The sequence below is a fragment of the Perca fluviatilis genome, chromosome 8, assembly GCF_010015445.1.
Source record: "Perca fluviatilis chromosome 8, GENO_Pfluv_1.0, whole genome shotgun sequence".
NCBI classification, from domain to species: domain Eukaryota; kingdom Metazoa; phylum Chordata; class Actinopteri; order Perciformes; family Percidae; genus Perca; species Perca fluviatilis.
In genome coordinates, this window is record NC_053119.1 from 1,612,920 (window position 1) to 1,630,419 (window position 17,500).

General features: G+C 45.7%; 2 protein-coding genes across 4 annotated transcripts in view; both read left to right on the forward strand.

Moving 5' to 3' along the window:
* Nucleotides 1–17,500, forward strand: part of dgkzb (diacylglycerol kinase, zeta b) — an 82,828-nt gene that overhangs the window by 31,452 nt on the left and 33,876 nt on the right. For 2 of the 3 annotated variants that reach the window (XM_039807748.1, XM_039807749.1), the window contains exons 2-14: nt 1,969–3,001; nt 3,540–3,654; nt 3,903–3,998; nt 4,288–4,365; nt 5,470–5,526; nt 5,783–5,851; nt 6,858–6,929; nt 7,418–7,534; nt 7,747–7,821; nt 8,354–8,455; nt 10,596–10,678; nt 11,529–11,589; nt 11,864–11,977. In XM_039807748.1, the coding sequence (XP_039663682.1) occupies nt 1,986–3,001; nt 3,540–3,654; nt 3,903–3,998; nt 4,288–4,365; nt 5,470–5,526; nt 5,783–5,851; nt 6,858–6,929; nt 7,418–7,534; nt 7,747–7,821; nt 8,354–8,455; nt 10,596–10,678; nt 11,529–11,589; nt 11,864–11,977 (2,055 nt within the window). In that variant the 5' untranslated portion in view covers nt 1,969–1,985. The remainder of the gene's footprint in view (nt 1–1,968; nt 3,002–3,539; nt 3,655–3,902; nt 3,999–4,287; nt 4,366–5,469; nt 5,527–5,782; nt 5,852–6,857; nt 6,930–7,417; nt 7,535–7,746; nt 7,822–8,353; nt 8,456–10,595; nt 10,679–11,528; nt 11,590–11,863; nt 11,978–17,500) is intronic. The other variant, XM_039807750.1, reaches the window with a different exon arrangement.
* Nucleotides 12,796–14,718, forward strand: LOC120563536 (nuclear factor 7, brain-like). Its single transcript, XM_039807751.1, has one exon. The coding sequence runs from the start codon at nt 13,077–13,079 to the stop codon at nt 14,502–14,504; it is 1,428 nt and encodes a 475-aa protein (XP_039663685.1). The 5' UTR covers nt 12,796–13,076; the 3' UTR covers nt 14,505–14,718.

The following is a 17,500-nucleotide window of genomic DNA, read 5'->3' on the forward strand; positions in this document are numbered from 1 at the left end:
CAAAGAAGACAGCTGTCGGCTATCAGAGCAGAGAATACATCAGCAGTTTATTTGTTAAGTGGTAGTAAATGTACAGTGTAGGTTTCAGTTTGTCTCTGAATAAATGCTCCAGAAAGAAAGTTCCCGTATCTTGCATCTCAACATCACAACAAAAGGGGAGAGCAGCGGTCAGTTGAAAAAACTCCGACACAGAGAGAGGGACGGGGATGCCCGCCTATAAACCAATCAGTGATAAGTATCTGGAGACGCAGCTCACGTATGTGATGACGGCAGGACGTAGTTTTGTCACGTAGAGATCTTTAGATGCGCTTGCAAAACTGCAGTGTGAAACCAAAACTTACCAGATCAAATGTATACAATGTAACAAAAACACGAACCTTGGTCCGGACCTTGTTTCGGACTTTCATGTGTGAAAACGCCCTTAGTTTAACATGAAACTGCCCCGAAATCACCATCACCAAACTCCACCAGACTCCATGTAAATAATCAGGGCTTTTAGCGTGTATAGAGCCAGCATATCTCCACCAGACTCCATGTAAATAATCAGGACTTTTAGCGTGTATAGAGCCAGCATATCTCCACCAGACTCCATGTAAATAATCAGGACTTTTAGCGTGTATAGAGCCAGCATATCTCCACCAGAGTCCATGTAAATAATCAGGACTTTTAGCATGTATAGAGCCAGCATATTTCCACCAGACTCCATGTAAATAATCAGGACTTTTAGCGTGTATAGAGCCAGCATATCTCCACCAGACTCCATGTAAATAATCAGGACTTTTAGCATGTATAGAGCCAGCATATTTCCACCAGACTCCATGTAAATAATCAGGACTAAAAGAAAGATGAACCAAGACGGCTTTTGGTAGTTTTATTTAGTTGAATGAAGTGTGTTTTACGATGATAAAAGTCCTGATTATTTACATGGAGTCTGGTGGAGTTTGGTGATGGTGATTTCGGGGCTGTTTCATGTTAAACTAAAAGGATCTTACTCTTTAACTAAAAGGTCTATCTCTGTAGGGATCCATCCCATAATGTTGTCAGACACTTAGAATAATCTGAGTCTGTCAGCGGCAACAACACAACTTTTGTGAAGGTAAATACAAGCTGGACAACTGTCCTATTAACTTACATTGTAGTTTACATCAGTCACTTAGACACAGAACTAGAGATGGTCCGATGCCATTTTTTGCTTCCCGATACCGATTCTGATACCTGAACTTGCGTATCGGCCGATACCGAGTACTGATCCGATACCAGTGTGTCATATATTTTATGTGTTAACAGCTGTATACTACTATCTCTGTATGGATGTGATATGATGTATAACAGCTGTATACTACTATCTCTGTATGGATGTGATATGATGTATAACAGCTGTATACTACTATCTCTGTATGGATGTGATATGATGTATAACAGCTGTATACTACTATCTCTGTATGGATGTGATATGATTTCTATCTTTGTCGTCTGTCTGGCTCAGGTTAAACTCTTTGTGAAACATGAACAAACACAAACAATGAATGCCCCAGAACTTTCTTTTATTCTCCAGTTTGACAGTTCGTCAGTTATAATGGAAAAATAACATAAATAAACTACTTTAATGGAGATTTCCTTCAGGGCTTTATTATGTGGTATCGGATCGGTGTATAAACTCCAGTACTTCCTGATACTGATACCAGCGTTTTAGGCAGGAACGGAGCCGATACTGATACTGGTATCGGTGTCGGAACATCTCTACACAGAAACTAAAATAGGGTCCAGGTTGAAAGAAACGGTAGTTACCCTTTAATGAGACGCGTTATAAAAGAGTTAGAGACTGAGGTGGTCCAGTAGTTTTATTATAGAGAGCTGAAGTCACTTTATATATATATATATATATATGTGTGTGTGTGTGTATATATATGTATGTATATGTGTTTTGAGCAGTGCTGCTCCGAGGCTAACTGCTTTCTGCACCAACAGCCAGCGAGGAGTCCAACATGGACACTTTTTTCCGCCGTCACTTTAAGAGGAAGGACACCGCTCTGCAGGCTGGCGCTGAGGCGTTGCCATGCAACCAGCGGCGGCCCAGCGTCGCCGTGCCGACCAGCAAGGCCCGGCGCCGCTCCAACGCCGGGCTGCCGTCCTGCACGCTGGCGCAGCGGCGCCGCTCCAGCGTGGTGCAGCTACAGGGCTCGGCGCCGCTGTGCGCGGGCGGCGGGCGTCTGGCGAAGAGCGCCGGGCACAGCAGGTGGGCGGGCCACGTGCGGCGGCGCTCCAGCACCACCACGCCAAGCCTCAACCCCCGGTTCGCCGTGCGACGCAAGAAAGTCGGGAAGCTGCGTACCATCGACACGCACCTGCTGGGCCCGTCCATGCTGCTCGCCAGCCTGATCCAGATGGCCGAGGAAGACGAGGAGAAGGACGAAGACGAAGAAGACGAAGAAGAGGAGGAAGAGGAGCCAACCCGGGAGCAGCAGGTGGAGGTGAGGGGCGGGGCTAACAGCCGGGGGATGTTTTCCCGCTCCAGCAGCATCCAATCAGACGCCAGCAGCGGTTACTCTGAGCGATCGGATGCCGGCCGGCTGTCGGAGGCTGAGGACGACTGCGATGACATCACATCCTGCCCTCTGGATCAGCCCCCCCTCCCCCCACCGTCCGCCGGCGCCCTGGAGGTGGTGCGAGGAACCGTGCAGCCTCAGTCGCCTCCGTCGGCGCCACGGTCGCTCATCCGAACGCCGCGCTGCCTGCGTAGGAACTCGTCCCAGGCGCTGGCCGGCGACGCAGCGCCCTACGGCCGGCGCCGCATCGCCTCCAGTCAGCGGAAGAGGCGCCGGATCTCCACCATCTCCAAGGCCGGCAGCCCGTGGCCAGGGAGAGGCGCCCCGCTGCCCAACCGCAAGAGCTCCGCCTACTTCCTGCAGCAGCCGGCCCTGTGCGGCGCGCTCGGCCCGCTGGGCCCCCTGGGCGCCCGCGGCTACGACTGCCAGCTGGAGAGCTGGAGCAGCTTCCTGCTGTACGTGGCGTTACGTTACTGAGAGAAACTCGTGTTTGTAGCGCTGCCTTTTATATAATTTCTATGTTTTGTTTAATAAAAGAAAGTTGGAAATTATTTCTTTTCACTAGTTTTAAACTCAAACTGACAAAAAATGACCGAAAAATGACCGAAAAATGACCGAAAAATGACGAAAAATGACAAAAACTGACTGAAAAGTGACAGAAAACTGAAAAAAAAGTAAAAAACTGAAGAAAAAAACTGACAAAAAACTGACCGAAAAATGACAAAAATGACAAAAAATGACTGAAAAATGAAGGAAAACTTAAAAAAAACGGACTGAAAAGTGACAGAAAACGGAAGAAAAAAATGACAAAAACTGAAGAAAAAAAATGACAGAAAACATTTACCCGCCATGTGGAGGACAGAGCTTTTAGATTTACTCGCCAAACAGAAACTGACCCTCCTTTGGTGCTTGGCGAGTGTTAGTTTAATAGACCCTAGGAACTGATCTGAAGTCTGTTTCCTTCAGAGCTCTCTTGTCCTCTTGTGGTTTCAGGAAAGCCATGGCGAAGTCGGGCCTGCAGCCCGGCACGGCGGCGCTGCCCAACGCGGCGGTGGCGTCCGGGCCGAGCGACACGGCGCCGGAGCTCAGCAGCACCGTGGACTGGAGCGTGAGTCTCAGCAAACGTTATTTAGGACCGATAAGGGATGTTTAAATTAAGGTTTTATATTAGTATATTTGACTGTTGCTGTAGAAACACACAGACACACACACATAGGCACAAACACACAGAGACACACACACATGCACAGACAGACAGACAGACAGACAGACAGACAGACAGATACACAGACACGACATATGAAGTAGGACGATTGCTAATATAAAAGGTCTGAGTGTGTTTGTTACCCGTGGCAGGACAACGCCGTGTTCGGCGACCACGTGTGGTTCGAGACCAGCGGCTCCGGAGACTTCTGTTACGTTGGAGAGCAGTACTGCATCGCCAAGTCCCTGGTGAGTCACAGCGCCCCCCGTGGACACATTAACTGCACTGCATGTTAATGAAACTATATAATGAGCAAATAATCGGGGTGAAGTTCATGTTTCACTTTGTTAAAAAGCACAACCAGAACCATGAAACCAGACTCCATGTAAATAATCAGGACTTTTATCATCGTAAAACACACTTCATTCAAAGTGGACAGAAACTAAATAAAACTATCCCAAAATAGACAGACTACCCTTTCTCTCCATTAACCAAGTTATATATATTTTATTGCAATAAATCTGTTATTTTCCGCAGCAAAAGTCCGTGGCGAGGAAGAAATGTGCAGGGTGTAAGATCTCGGTCCACACCATGTGCATGGAGCAGCTAGAGAAGGTGAACCATCTCTTTAACAACGCAGCATGCTCGGGTCTTGTTGATGCTCCTCTCGCGTATATATCTCGCCAATATATCTCGCAATATGCTCACTCGCAATATATGCTCCTCTCCTACGATATACCAGATATAAAGCAGTATATAAACGATATATATATACGATATATGCTCTCGCCAGTATATGCCATACATTATGCCAGATTAACCAAAAAGCATTATACTTAGATATAAAACATTAATATAAGCATTATATGCATATAAAAACGTGTAATATATAACTGATATAATATAAGCATTAATACCAGGTCGCCAAAATTATGGATATAGCATTAATATGCTCGCGATATATATATAAAGCGTGTAAGGTCTTAAGCATTATATATATAAGCGATATGTCATCATAAAACATTAACTAATAATATAAGCGATATATGGTCATAAAAGCATTAATATGGATTAACAAAACGTGTGGGTCTTAAAGCATTATATGGCTGTAAGCATTATGCTTGGTGTAAAGCATTAATAAATATAAAAGCGTGTAATATGTAAAGCGTGTATGTTGTAAAGCATTATGGATGTAAGCGGTGTATGTAGCGATGTAAATAAGCGTGTATGGATGTAAGCGTGTAATAATATGGCGATATGGATGTAAGCGTGTATGGATAAGCATTAATATGTAGCATTATGTATATAAGCACGTGTATGTTAAACGTGTAATAAATATGGCATTATATGCGTATAGCGTGTGGATTAAACGCATTAATGGATGTAAAGCATTAAATATGCGCGTTATGTAGTGTAAGCGTATGGTTAAGCGTGTATGGTCTTAAAACGTGTATGTTTTGTAAAGCGTATATGTTTTATGCGATATGTCATAAAGCGATGTGGATATGCGATAATATGGGTCTTCGCGATATGCATATAAGCGATGGATGTAGCGATGCTCGCTCTCGCGTATGGGTCTTGGGTCATATAACGATATGGTCTCGCGATATGTCGCGATATGGTCTCGCTTGTCATCTCGCGATATGGTCTCGCGTGGATCTTCGCTTGTCTACTCCTCTCACTGTCTCTCCTCTCACTGTCTCTCGTCTCTCGTCTCAGATCAATTTCAGGTGCAAGCCGTCTTTCAGAGAACCGGGATCTCGAGCCGTTCGAGAGGTCAGTCAGTTTACACACACACACACACACACACACACACACACACACACACACACACACACACACACACACACACACACACATAAGACCCAAGCACACACACAGACAGACACACAAACACACACACACACACAGACACATGCACACAGACACACACACACGTCTGAGAGGTCAGTCTGATGTATTTTAGATGATCTAATGATCAGGAACTGAACTCGTGTGTTAATATAAGATCTGTCCGATGGTTGTGTTTCAGTCCAACGTTGTGCGTCACCACTGGGTGCACCGGAGGCGTCAGACAGGGAAGTGTCGACAGTGTGGGAAGGTGAGCCGCCCCCCTAACCCCCCTAATCCTAAAACCCCCTAATCCTAACCCTCTAAATCCTAACCCCCCTAATCCTAAAACCCCCTAATCCTAACCCTCTAAATCCTAACCCTCCTAACTAGAGATGGCCCGATACCATTTTTTGCTTCCCGATACCGATTCTGATACCTGAACTTGCTTATCGGCTGATACTGAGTACCGATCCGATACCAGTGTGTCATATATTTTATTATGTTTTAACAGCTGTATACTACTATCTCTGTATGGATGTGATATAATTTCTATCTTTGTCGTCTGTCTGGCTCAGGTTAAACTCTTTGTGAAACGAACAAACACAAACAATGAATGCCGTAGAACTTTCTTTAATTATCCAGTTCGGAACATCTCTACTCCTAACCCCCCTAACCCTCCTAACCAGTAGTGGAGATAGCGTGGGTGCTGCCGCCCCAGGGCCCCGTGCCAATTAGGGGCCCCTCAAACGCCACCGATCTTGCGTCACATAACAAGAACGGGGCCCTCGCCAAGTGACACGTTATTAGCTGAAAGAAGCTAATGACTGCACATGATCTCACGTTGTGATAATTCAGCTCTTCTTATCAAACATATATATATATATATAATAGAGCCATGTAGTATATATATATATATAGTGTGGCACTGAATGAGCTCTCTTGGCCTGTTCAGCACCATCGCTGTCCATCAGCTGTCGCTGTCCGTGGTGCTGAAACATTTTTATTTGACTAGCAAACTGTTTTCTTTGTTCGTCAATACACACTTGTCAAAACTTGTCTTTTCTTTGTGTTTTATTTGACATATAGGCTTATTGGGCTCAACAAGTGACACATTATAACATGCATTCATCAGATATTTTACCGTTTTAATTTTAAAATGACTTGGTAGCAGAGGGCCTGTGATGATGCTCCGCCCCCCCCACTGTACTGAGAGTCTAGCTCCGCCCCCACTCCTAACCCTCCTGACACGGAGTCTCCTCTTCTCTCTCCAACAGGGATTTCAACAGAAGTTTTCATTCCACAGCAAAGAGATCGTTGCCATCAGCTGCTCGTGGTGCAAGCAGGCGGTGAGTCTCAAACAGCTGTTCCTTATCAACTTTCATGGTATAATAGCACTGGTTCTCAAGCTTTTTTCAATAAAGTTCCCCCTTTGAGCAGTGTTTTTAAGCCATGTACCCCCTAACCAGCAATAATAGCAGTCCTCGAAATTACCCCTAGGGGGACACGTACCCCCATTTGAGAAACACTGGTATATAGGACACTATTTTATTAGCTTAGTTTGTAATTTGTGAGACATATGTTGAAATTAATACCTACACCAGTAGTTGTGTGTCTGGCGTTGGGTCAGCTGTGCAGGACGTCCTGAGATGAATACCTACACCAGTAGTTGTGTGTCTGGCGTTGGGTCAGCTGTGCAGGACGTCCTGAGATGAATACCTACACCAGTAGTTGTGTGTCTGGCGTTGGGTCAGCTGTGCAGGACGTCCTGAGATGAATACCTACACCAGTAGTTGTGTGTCTGAGGTTGGCTCAGATCATCCCGTCTGTGTTTCAGTACCACAACAAGGTGACGTGCTTCATGCTGCAGCAGATCGAGGAGTGCTGCTCTCTGGGAGCTCACGCTGCCGTCATCATCCCCCCCACCTGGATCCTCAGGGTCCGCAGAGCACAGGTACACACACAGACACGCACGCACGCACTCGCACGCACGCTATGCACGCACGCACTCACACACGCACGCACACGCACGCATGCACGCACGCACACACAGACATACACACACATACACACACACACACACAGACACACACACACACACACACAGACACACACACACACACAGACACACACACACTCTCTCTCTGTTTGTCTCCCTCTCTGCAGACGTCTCTGAAGTCCAGTAAAAAGAAGAAAAGGACGTCGCTGAAATGCAACAAGTCGAGCAAGAAAGGATCCGAGGTGAGGAAGAAGTGGCGTTAACTTTAAACTTTGCTCGCATCGTGCTACATTAACCGTTAAACTCTGAGCAACGTTACACGCTTAAAATATCAAGTTCTGAAGAAGATTAGGACGGAGCAACTAGGCAGACCTGCTCGGTTCCTCAGGGAATGATTGAAAAGATTTAATAAGAATATGTTTAGGGCATTTCCTCTCTAACTGGGAGGTTTTGGGACCGATTGGTGGGATTGCTTGCTTGAGAGAGAGAGAGAGAGGGAGATAGAGGGAGAGTGTGAGAGAGAGAGAGAGAGAGGGGGAGGGAGAGAGAGAGGGTGAGAGAGGGAGAGTGTGAGAGAGAGAGAGAGAGAGAGAGAGAAGCTACCTAGGGGCAGCAGACCTAACAGCTACAGTCTGAGTTCAATAACCTGAATTCTGCAGAAGGACTGTGAGTAATTGGAGTAGCATAATGACATAATTAGAATACCTGATGTGTTAGGCCTAATTAGAGGCTAATTAGAGGTTAATTAGAGTTGGGATGTTGTCTGTCTCTCAGGTCCAAGATGGCCGCTGGAAGCCCTTCCTGGTGAAGCCCCTCCCCTCTCAGCTCATGAAGCCGCTGCTGGTGTTCGTGAACCCGAAGAGCGGAGGAAACCAGGTACCGTCACCCGTCCAGCTTCTCCTTTCACAGACGGACACATGTCGCAATCATCTGCTTAAAGCTACAGGGCCCTATCCTAACGATTGGAGTGCACGGCGTAAAGCTAGGGTGACCAGACGTCCCGAGAAATTCGGGACAGTCCCGAAATCCAAGCAGTTGTTCCGAATCCCGAATCCTGCTCTAATTGTCCCGAAAATTAGAGCAAAGTCTCAAGAGCAGACTCTCGAGTAGTTCTTGTCTGATTGAACATTAAAAACTGTTCATGTCGTCCTGCAGCATGCAGCTCCCGTCATCACTTGAGTTAATGATTTTTTTATTTGTATTTTCGGGTTTACAAGACAGACTGTTGAGTTTCTGAATAAAAATAATAAATAATTTTGGTGCAGAGTTTTGAAATTCATGTTACTGTTACTGGGTCGGTCTTAAACTAGCGAAGACACTTGGGTCGGGCTTTGCGCTGCGCCGGGTGCAGGATACGGCCCTAGGGGTATCACGAGTTCCAGTTAAAATTGAAAATCCATACGAAACAAGCTTTCAGTTTTGACTATCGAAGTCAAGGAAATCAGTATTTTTAATTTTGTACGTCTACATTAGTTTATGTTTGGTTGTAGTTTAATATAAGCTGTTACAGGTTACTACCCTCACATGTATTTTTGTATTTCTTCGATGTAATTATATATTATTAAATAATTGTTCTGTGAAACAAATGAACTAAAATACTGAAAGAAAAACAGGTCCTGAAAATAAAGAATTAAGCATCTATAGAGAAACGAAAATTCACCTCGTTTACCTTACTCCGATCATGTACATCAGCTTGTAGTGAACGCTACCTTTAATCACACACGCCCTGCGCCACAAACGCGCCACCAGACAGCCTGGATGCACCGCCCTGTGCCACAAACGCACCACCAGACAGCCTGGATGCACCTCCCTGCACCACAAACGCACCACCAGACAGCCTGGATGCACCTCCCGCCCACAAAAACCACCAGACAGCCTGGACCACTGGGCAGCACACCAAGACACATGGATGCCCCCGCCGTGCCACCACCAAACAGCCTGGACAGACGCCTCCTTACCCAACCCACTGGACGCCTCCACGCGCACCATGCGCCCTGCGCCACAAACGCACCACCAGACTGCCTGGATGCACCGCCCTGCGCCACAAACGCACCACCAGACTGCCATGATGCACACGCAGATACAAGTATCGGATTGGGACTCGGTATCAGCAGATATTCAATGTTAAAGATCAGGATTGGATCGGGAGTCAAAAAAGCTGATCGGGACATCCCTCACGTTAGTAACACTTTGCGTCCCTGCTCGTTAGAAGAGGAGCGCCGTTTCGGGGGCAGAGAAGCACTCGTGGGCGGGTCGTACCTCGGGCCATTTCAGGAAAAGAAGGTAGCTAGCTAACGTACCTGCTAACGTTACCTTCGTAGCTTTGGTGAAAACAGAAAAATTGTAGTCGGTGTGACGTTACGGACAGGAGAGTCCCCAGTTTCTGTATCTTTCTGTACATGTACATCCTGCTCCGTAGCTTTTGTGTTGTTGCTGTCCCTCTACAACACATTTCCCCGTGGAAGGGAGGCAAGTGGAGGACTGGGGGAGGGAATTTAAGGGCTATGAGATGCAGCTATTCTCAATCCACCCTTGTTTACTTGCGCACTTCTGAAGATGAACAACAGACACAATGTAGCTTAGCGGCTGGTAGCACGCAGCTAAAGACACAGGGCAACGTTAGCTTAGCGGTAGCCTGCAGCGGCTGTTTTTTCAGACACTAAAGCCACTGCCAGAGTGGGAGATGACGAAGACACAGAACAACAGAAAATCCTCCTGTTTCCCTGAAGTCAGCGTGTGGAAACACGTTGCCTTCCCCGTGAGTGAGTTATGGAGGTATAGCATTTGGGATTTGACGGGACTCCACGGTGCATTCAGTTTCACCTTGTATACTCTGAGAAACTCAAACTGTTGTTGCAAAGAACCCTTCTGACATCTAGTGGCTATTAAAATCAGAAGTTGAATCATGGAATCTAAGAATCGTGACACCCCTGGTAACTCCAGGCTGAATAACCTCAGTTTGTCTCTATGTTGTTTTGGTCACTTTCAAATGCTTCGGTTTGTTTTTTACTTTCAGGGAGCCAAGATCATCCAGTCCTTCATGTGGTACCTGAACCCCCGGCAGGTGTTTGACCTGACGAAGGGCGGACCCAGAGAGGGGTAAGAACTCAGAGAGGGGTACCCAGAGAGGGGTAAGGACCAAGAGAGGGGTAAGAACCCAGAGAGAGGTACCCAGAGAGGGGTAAGGACTCAGAGAGGGGTAAGAACCCAGAGAGGGGTAAGAACACAGAGAAGGGTATCCAGAGAGGGGTAAGAACCCAGAGAGGGGTAAGAACACAGAGAAGGGTATCCAGAGAGGGGTAAGAACACAGAGAAGGGTATCCAGAGAGGGGTAAGAACCCAGAGAGGGGTAAGAACACAGAGAAGGGTATCCAGAGAGGGGTAAGAACACAGAGAAGGGTATCCAGAGAGGGGTAAGAACCCAGAGAGGGGTAAGAACACAGAGAAGGGTATCCAGAGAGGGGTAAGAACACAGAGAAGGGTATCCAGAGAGGGGTAAGAACCCAGAGAGGGGTAAGAACACAGAGAAGGGTATCCAGAGAGGGGTAAGAACACAGAGAAGGGTATCCAGAGAGGGGTAAGAACACAGAGAAGGGTATCCAGAGAGGGGTAAGAACACAGAGAAGGGTATCCAGAGAGGGGTAAGAACCCAGAGAGGGGTAAGAACACAGAGAAGGGTATCCAGAGAGGGGTAAGAACACAGAGAAGGGTATCCAGAGAGGGGTAAGAACACAGAGAAGGGTATCCAGAGAGGGGTAAGAACACAGAGAAGGGTATCCAGAGAGGGGTAAGGACCCAGAGCAGAACCTATCGCAACTTTTCTGGTGTTTCAGACCCCAGGGGTGCATCGCAGTTCCTTTATTTCTGTTTTGGGGGAGCGAGTGATGATGTCAGCGAGTGATGATGTCAGCGAGTGATGATGTCGGTGCTGTCTGTGTGTTTCCTGCAGGTTGGAGCTGTACGCCAAGGTGCCCAACCTGAGGATCCTGGCATGCGGAGGGGACGGGACAGTGAGTCCCACATTACATCACCACAGACACTAGATCAACGGGACACAAACTGCACACACACACACACACACGGACACATGCACGCACACACAGACACACACACACACACACACACACACACACACCCTCTAATGATGCTGCAGAGACAGCAGTACACATGAATGAAAATATAATTTAATTCCATTAAATAAAGAATTTATGTGTGTGTGTGTGTGTGTGTGTGTGTGTGTGTGTGTGTGTGTGTGTGTGTGTGTGTGTGTGTGTGTGTATATAGGTGGGCTGGATCTTGTCTGTGTTGGATGAGTTGAAGATAAACCCTGCCCCTCCAGTAGGAATCCTCCCTCTGGGGACCGGCAACGACCTGGCCCGGACTCTCAACTGGGGAGGGGTGAGTTCTGCTCAGAGATAGATATATATATATATATATATATATATATATATATATATATATAGATAGATTTCATTCACTGCTGCTGAAACACTGCTGAATGATTAGCGTCGATGCTAGGGAAACAGGACAATATACTCTTTATCCATACATAATATAAACTAAAACTATTTATAAATTTTCAAAAAAATCTCCCACGTTGATTGTGATTGGTTTAAACAAACGCCAATAAACCAGAGCAGGGGATTGTTCAGGTTCAGCCAGATGTCCGTCCCCTTCCTGTGTCTCTGTGTTGGGGTTCTTTGTTGATTTAAAATGAAGACAGATTCAGCAACTGCGCAGCCTATTTCTCTCTTCAGATGTTTTCAGAAACACGTTTCGGTGAACTATTTTAGTACAGTATGAGATTGTATGCTAAACAAGACGTCATGACAGTCTGGCTTTGAATTTCTGGAGAAGCCAGACCACGTGACGCGTTCGTCCAATCAACTGCCGGTTTTAATTTTTTGGGCGCCAATACAGATTAGCGCCGCCTGCTGCTATGGGACGTATTAGGTCTCGTCTCTTCGGTGTGTTCTGAGGAACTTTTTGGACCAACTCGGGGAGACTGATCAGTCACACTGGCTTTACTGCCGACGGTCGGCCGTCTGGTTGGTGGGTCACGACCTTAAAACTCCTTTTGAAGTTTTTTCCTGAGGGCTATTTTGCAGAGGCATTGTTTTTGTCTCTGGCGCTTAGCAACACCTTATGGAATGAAACTCAGCCGGTCGAACTGTAATTATAAAGCTACACCCTTCACCTGACTCGCCTCAGGCAAACCAGGAAATGGGATGTGGCTGTGCCTCACTGAGACGACACGAACGCAATGAGAGACCGAGGATAAGATTCACCTTTAGTTCAAAATCGAGAGAGTACATCTACAGGTGGGAATACTGGGAATACTAGAAATACTAGAATACTACAACCTCAACCAGCTGCTGAATGACAAACTGAACGAGGCTTTTACAAGAACAAAGACCCAAGGTGAAAGTGAGTTTCAGGGAACAGTAAGTGGCTGAGCTGTCTGTCTGCTGTGGTTTCTACTTCACTCAGAGACTAAATGGCTTCAAAATTAGAGGAAGATCTCCGCTGTCCGATCTGCCATGACATCTTTAGACGTCCTGTCTTCCTGTCATGTACCCACAGCTTCTGTAGAGACTGTCTGCTGAGGTGGTGGAGACAGAAACAAGCACGTGAGTGTCCAGTTTGTAAGAAAATATATCTGAATTTAAATCCACCTTTAAACCGGGTGTTAAAGAACCTGTGTGAGGCCTTCTTACTGGAGAGAGATCAGAGAGCTTCAGAGGCTCGCTGCAGTCCGCACTCTAAGAAACTCAAACTCTTCTGTCTGGACCATGAGCAGCCAGTGTGTTACATCTGCAGAGATTCAGAAGAACACACCAACCACAGATTCAGACCCATCGATGAAGCTGCACGACAACACAAGAAGGAACTTCAGGAAACTCTGAAGCCCGTAAAGCAGAAGTTAAAGGTTTTTGAACAAGTTATAGTGAACTGTTATCGAACAGCAAATCACATAAATGTCCAGGCCCGACGCATAGAGACGCAGATTAAGGATCAGTTTAAGAAGGTTCGGCAGTATCTAGACGAGGAAGAGAAGGCCAGGTTGGCTGCACTGAAGGAGGATGAAGAGAAGAAGAGTCGGAGCATGAAGGAGAAGATTGAGGCTCTGAACAGAGAGATAGCAGCTCTTTCAGACACAGTCAGAGCCACAGAGGAGCAGCTGAGAGCTGAAGACGTCTCATTCCTGATCATCTACAAGGCTGCAGTGGAAAGAGTCCAGCATCTCCCCCTGCCGGATGAGCCACAGTTGCTCCCAGGAGCTCTGATAGACCAGGCCAAACATCTGGGCAACCTGAGCTTCAACATCTGGAACAAGATGAAGGACATGGTCTCCTACACTCCTGTGATCCTGGACCCAAACACTACTCATCCAAACCTCATCCTGTCTGAAGATCTGACCAGCGTGAGACGAGGAGAGAAACAGCAGTTTCCTGATAATCCAGAGAGGTTTGATGGTCCCTTCTCTGTCCTGGGCTCTGAGGGCTTTAACTCAGGGACTCACAGCTGGGATGTCGAGGTTGGAGACAGTACAGGCTGGGCAGTGGGAGTGTCAGCAGAGTCTGCCCAGAGGAAGGGAGACATACAGTCTGGGCTATGGACAATATTGTTCTATATAGGTAAATACAGAGCTGTCTCCTCTTCAGCTCCAGACACTGATCTCCCGCTACAGAAGCAGCTCCAGAGGATCAGAGTGACTCTAGACTGGAACAGACACAATGTGTCTTTCTCTGATCCTGATACGAACACACACATACACACCTTCACCTTTACTATTTTCAGGCTCACTGAAAAGGTTTTTCCATACATAAGAACTGAGTATAAACTTCCGCTAAGGATTTTACCAGTGAACGTCTCTGTGACTGTAGTTAAACATGATAAGGTTGATAATACAAACACTGAATGATGAACATCATTCAGTGTTTAGTGTAGGTTCTGTGGATACTTCTGCTTCTTCTTCTCCGGGAAAACATGACACGTTGCATTGTGGGATAGGGGGGTAAAATGTAGGGTACATCGTATTTACACTCAAATTCGCTGTGCATAGTGGGTATTTTATGGTGGACTATATAGGGTATGAAAATAATCTCGGAGAATTAGAACAACACTTTAAAATTGCAAAACACACTTTATAATATATATATATATATATATATATATATATATATATATATATATATATATCAAAGATGTTAAAACAACAGACAGGTATCAACTAACAAAAATCAATCACTTTTATCAATAACTTATCAATGACCTTATTAGGCTGACCCAAGCAGTCAGGAAAAAGAGGGGAGTGTGTAGAGGGGCGTCTTAAATTTGGCTTTTGTTTGGTGTGTCTTCAGATTATTTCTGTATTTAATTCAGTCTTTATTTGGATATAGTCATTTGTATTCTTTATATGGAAAAAGTGGTGAGGTTAAGTTGTAAATATATGTTTTAAAGTTATTGTGGGATTTTGCTGTATAAAGGTGTTGGTAGAGAGCGTAGGTATGTATATCGGAGGGAAAGCAGTGTAGGGGTGGTAAGTTTGGCTTTTGAATTTTCAATCAGTTTTATTTCATTTTATTTTTTTATGTATTTTATTTTACTTTCTAATGTTACTACATTTTTTTAGAGTGTGTTTGTTAGTTTTGGTTTAGTTTCAGAACGGTTTAGTTTAAAATTGTATATATTTAGTTTCTGTCAGAGCTAGGTATAATGTCTCAGAAGTATGTAGCTACATATTCATACAGAATACATGATTTTTAATGTTTTATCATTGGCTTCTTTAGTGTCCGATGTAAAGACGTTACAGAACAGCGGAGTTGACGGAAACTTAGAGAATGAGGTACAGAGCAGAGCATAGGTATTAATGCTCCTGTTGTCCAGCGTGATACATGTTTTGGAGAGAGTTGAGGAACTGTGTATAACTTGTCACGAATAAAAATAACCAAAATAAAACAGTAAAATGTATTGTATTTTATTGGTCAGTGTGTGGCTTTGCTGTTTCTGAGTTATTGTCCGGTTAGTCTATATCGTCAACGTTCCACTTCTGGGATTGCTCCGTTGCCACCAGAAATTCCGCTGGATGTCCCTCATTTTGGCCGGATATCCGTCCCCTTCCTCTGTCTCTGTGTTGGGGTTCTAACCTCCGGTGGATTTGTGAGGACTATGGTTAACTGCTCCTCAGATCTCTGCAGGGTAAATCCAGACAGCTAGCTAGACTATCTGTCCAATCGGAGTTTTCTGTTGCACGACTAAAACTACTTTTATGGCATTTTTCCATTACATGGTACCTGCTCGACTCGCCATGACTCTACTTGCCTCTACTCGACTCAACGCACTGAGTCCATTTTCCATTGCAGATTTTAGCACGGCTAAACCAGCGTGGCTGGTCGTCATAGCGGCACAGCAGGAAACTGCCGTGACCTAACGCGACACACACAGAACGTGGAAGCTGTGTTGTTGTTGCCAGAAGACACATTTAGTTTCTAAAGAAGCTGGAGGCAGCAATAAAAAAACACAGCTGGCTAAACTATTAAAAAATCACGGGTTTGTTCAGGTCGCTTTCACGTCACTTTTTGGTATCACCTCAGCTCGCTTGGAACTTCGACGGCGGTGGTACTAAATAAAGTACCTGTTAGCAGGTACCAGGGACTTTTTTTCGTAATGGAAAACCAAAAAAGGTGTGTAGAGGAGAGTAGAGCAGGTACCATGTAATGGAAAAGCGCCATATCTGTCCAGTCTGGGTTTTCTGTTGCACGACTAAAACTACTTTTGAAAAGAGATGCACTGAATCCAGATTTTTGGGGTTGGGCTGAATCCTGAATCCCCTGGTTGAGATGGTGCTGACTCCTCCTCCCATCCTCAGTCCATGAACCCAGTAAACACATGAATGAAGTCAACAGTGACTGTCCTTCCTTTGCCGTACCTGAAGTTGCTGCATTCTGGCTGCTGTCTGGAGATTCCTTCATGCACAACTCGTATTCTTTCAGATGTTTCAGACCAGATGTTGTAACAGCGGCCATGTTGTGTATAGTTTAGGGTCTTGCCACCACCAGACCAATCAGCATTGAACAGATTGAACATGTAGCTGGACTTGAATGGCCTTCTTTTGACTGAAAGTACTGCCGAACAACTTTTTCTGCTCACCAGTTCCATGTCCACTTTCTGACAGCCTACTGCATTGAACGCTCCACCTACGTAAACACCTTCCCGTAATCAACGGCGCTGTCACTATGGCGACCTGCGGCGAGTGCAAGCGTAGGGTTCGAATCACTGGGGGCAAATTCTAAGGTGCTGCAGAAACCCAACCCCGTCAAAAAGCCCAATATTCAGACGAATCAGAAGCTCAGTCCTGGATTCAGTGCATCACTAGTTTTGAACTTACATATGTTCCACCAAAACAAGTTCCTTCCTGAGACTATTTAGCAGAGGCACCGTGGCTCCGTCTGAAGCTTAGCCCCGCCCACGATGATTGTGATTGGTTTAAAGAGATGCCAATAAACCAGAGCACGTTTTTCTCCCATCCAGGAATGCTGTGTGGACTAGCCAGACCTTCCTCCGCAGAGCTGTGGGGGAAGGTCTGGCTATGCAAAACTACATTCAGGGAAAATACCAAAAAAAGGTTCCTTTGGGTACCAGAATTGTATTTCAGGTACCGGTATCAGTACCTAGGTTTGTGACGGCTAGACAAAAATAAGGGGAAACGCCAAATCGCTACACACAGAAAAATAATGGTTCTTCAAAGAGCCATCACCAACTGAAGAACCTCTTTATTTAGGGAGTGGTTCTTCAAGCATGTCATATGATTCTTTCAAGTACTGAAGGTTCTTGGTAGCCTCAAAGCAAGTTAGGGCGGCAACAAACGATTATTTTCTGCAGATTTTATCCATTGTTTGGTCTGCATAAAACATCAGA

Coding starts and splice junctions, on each gene's coding strand:
- LOC120563536 (XM_039807751.1), top strand. CDS start 13,077: ATGGCTTCAAAATTAGAGGAAGATCTCCGCTGTCCGATCTGCCATGAC.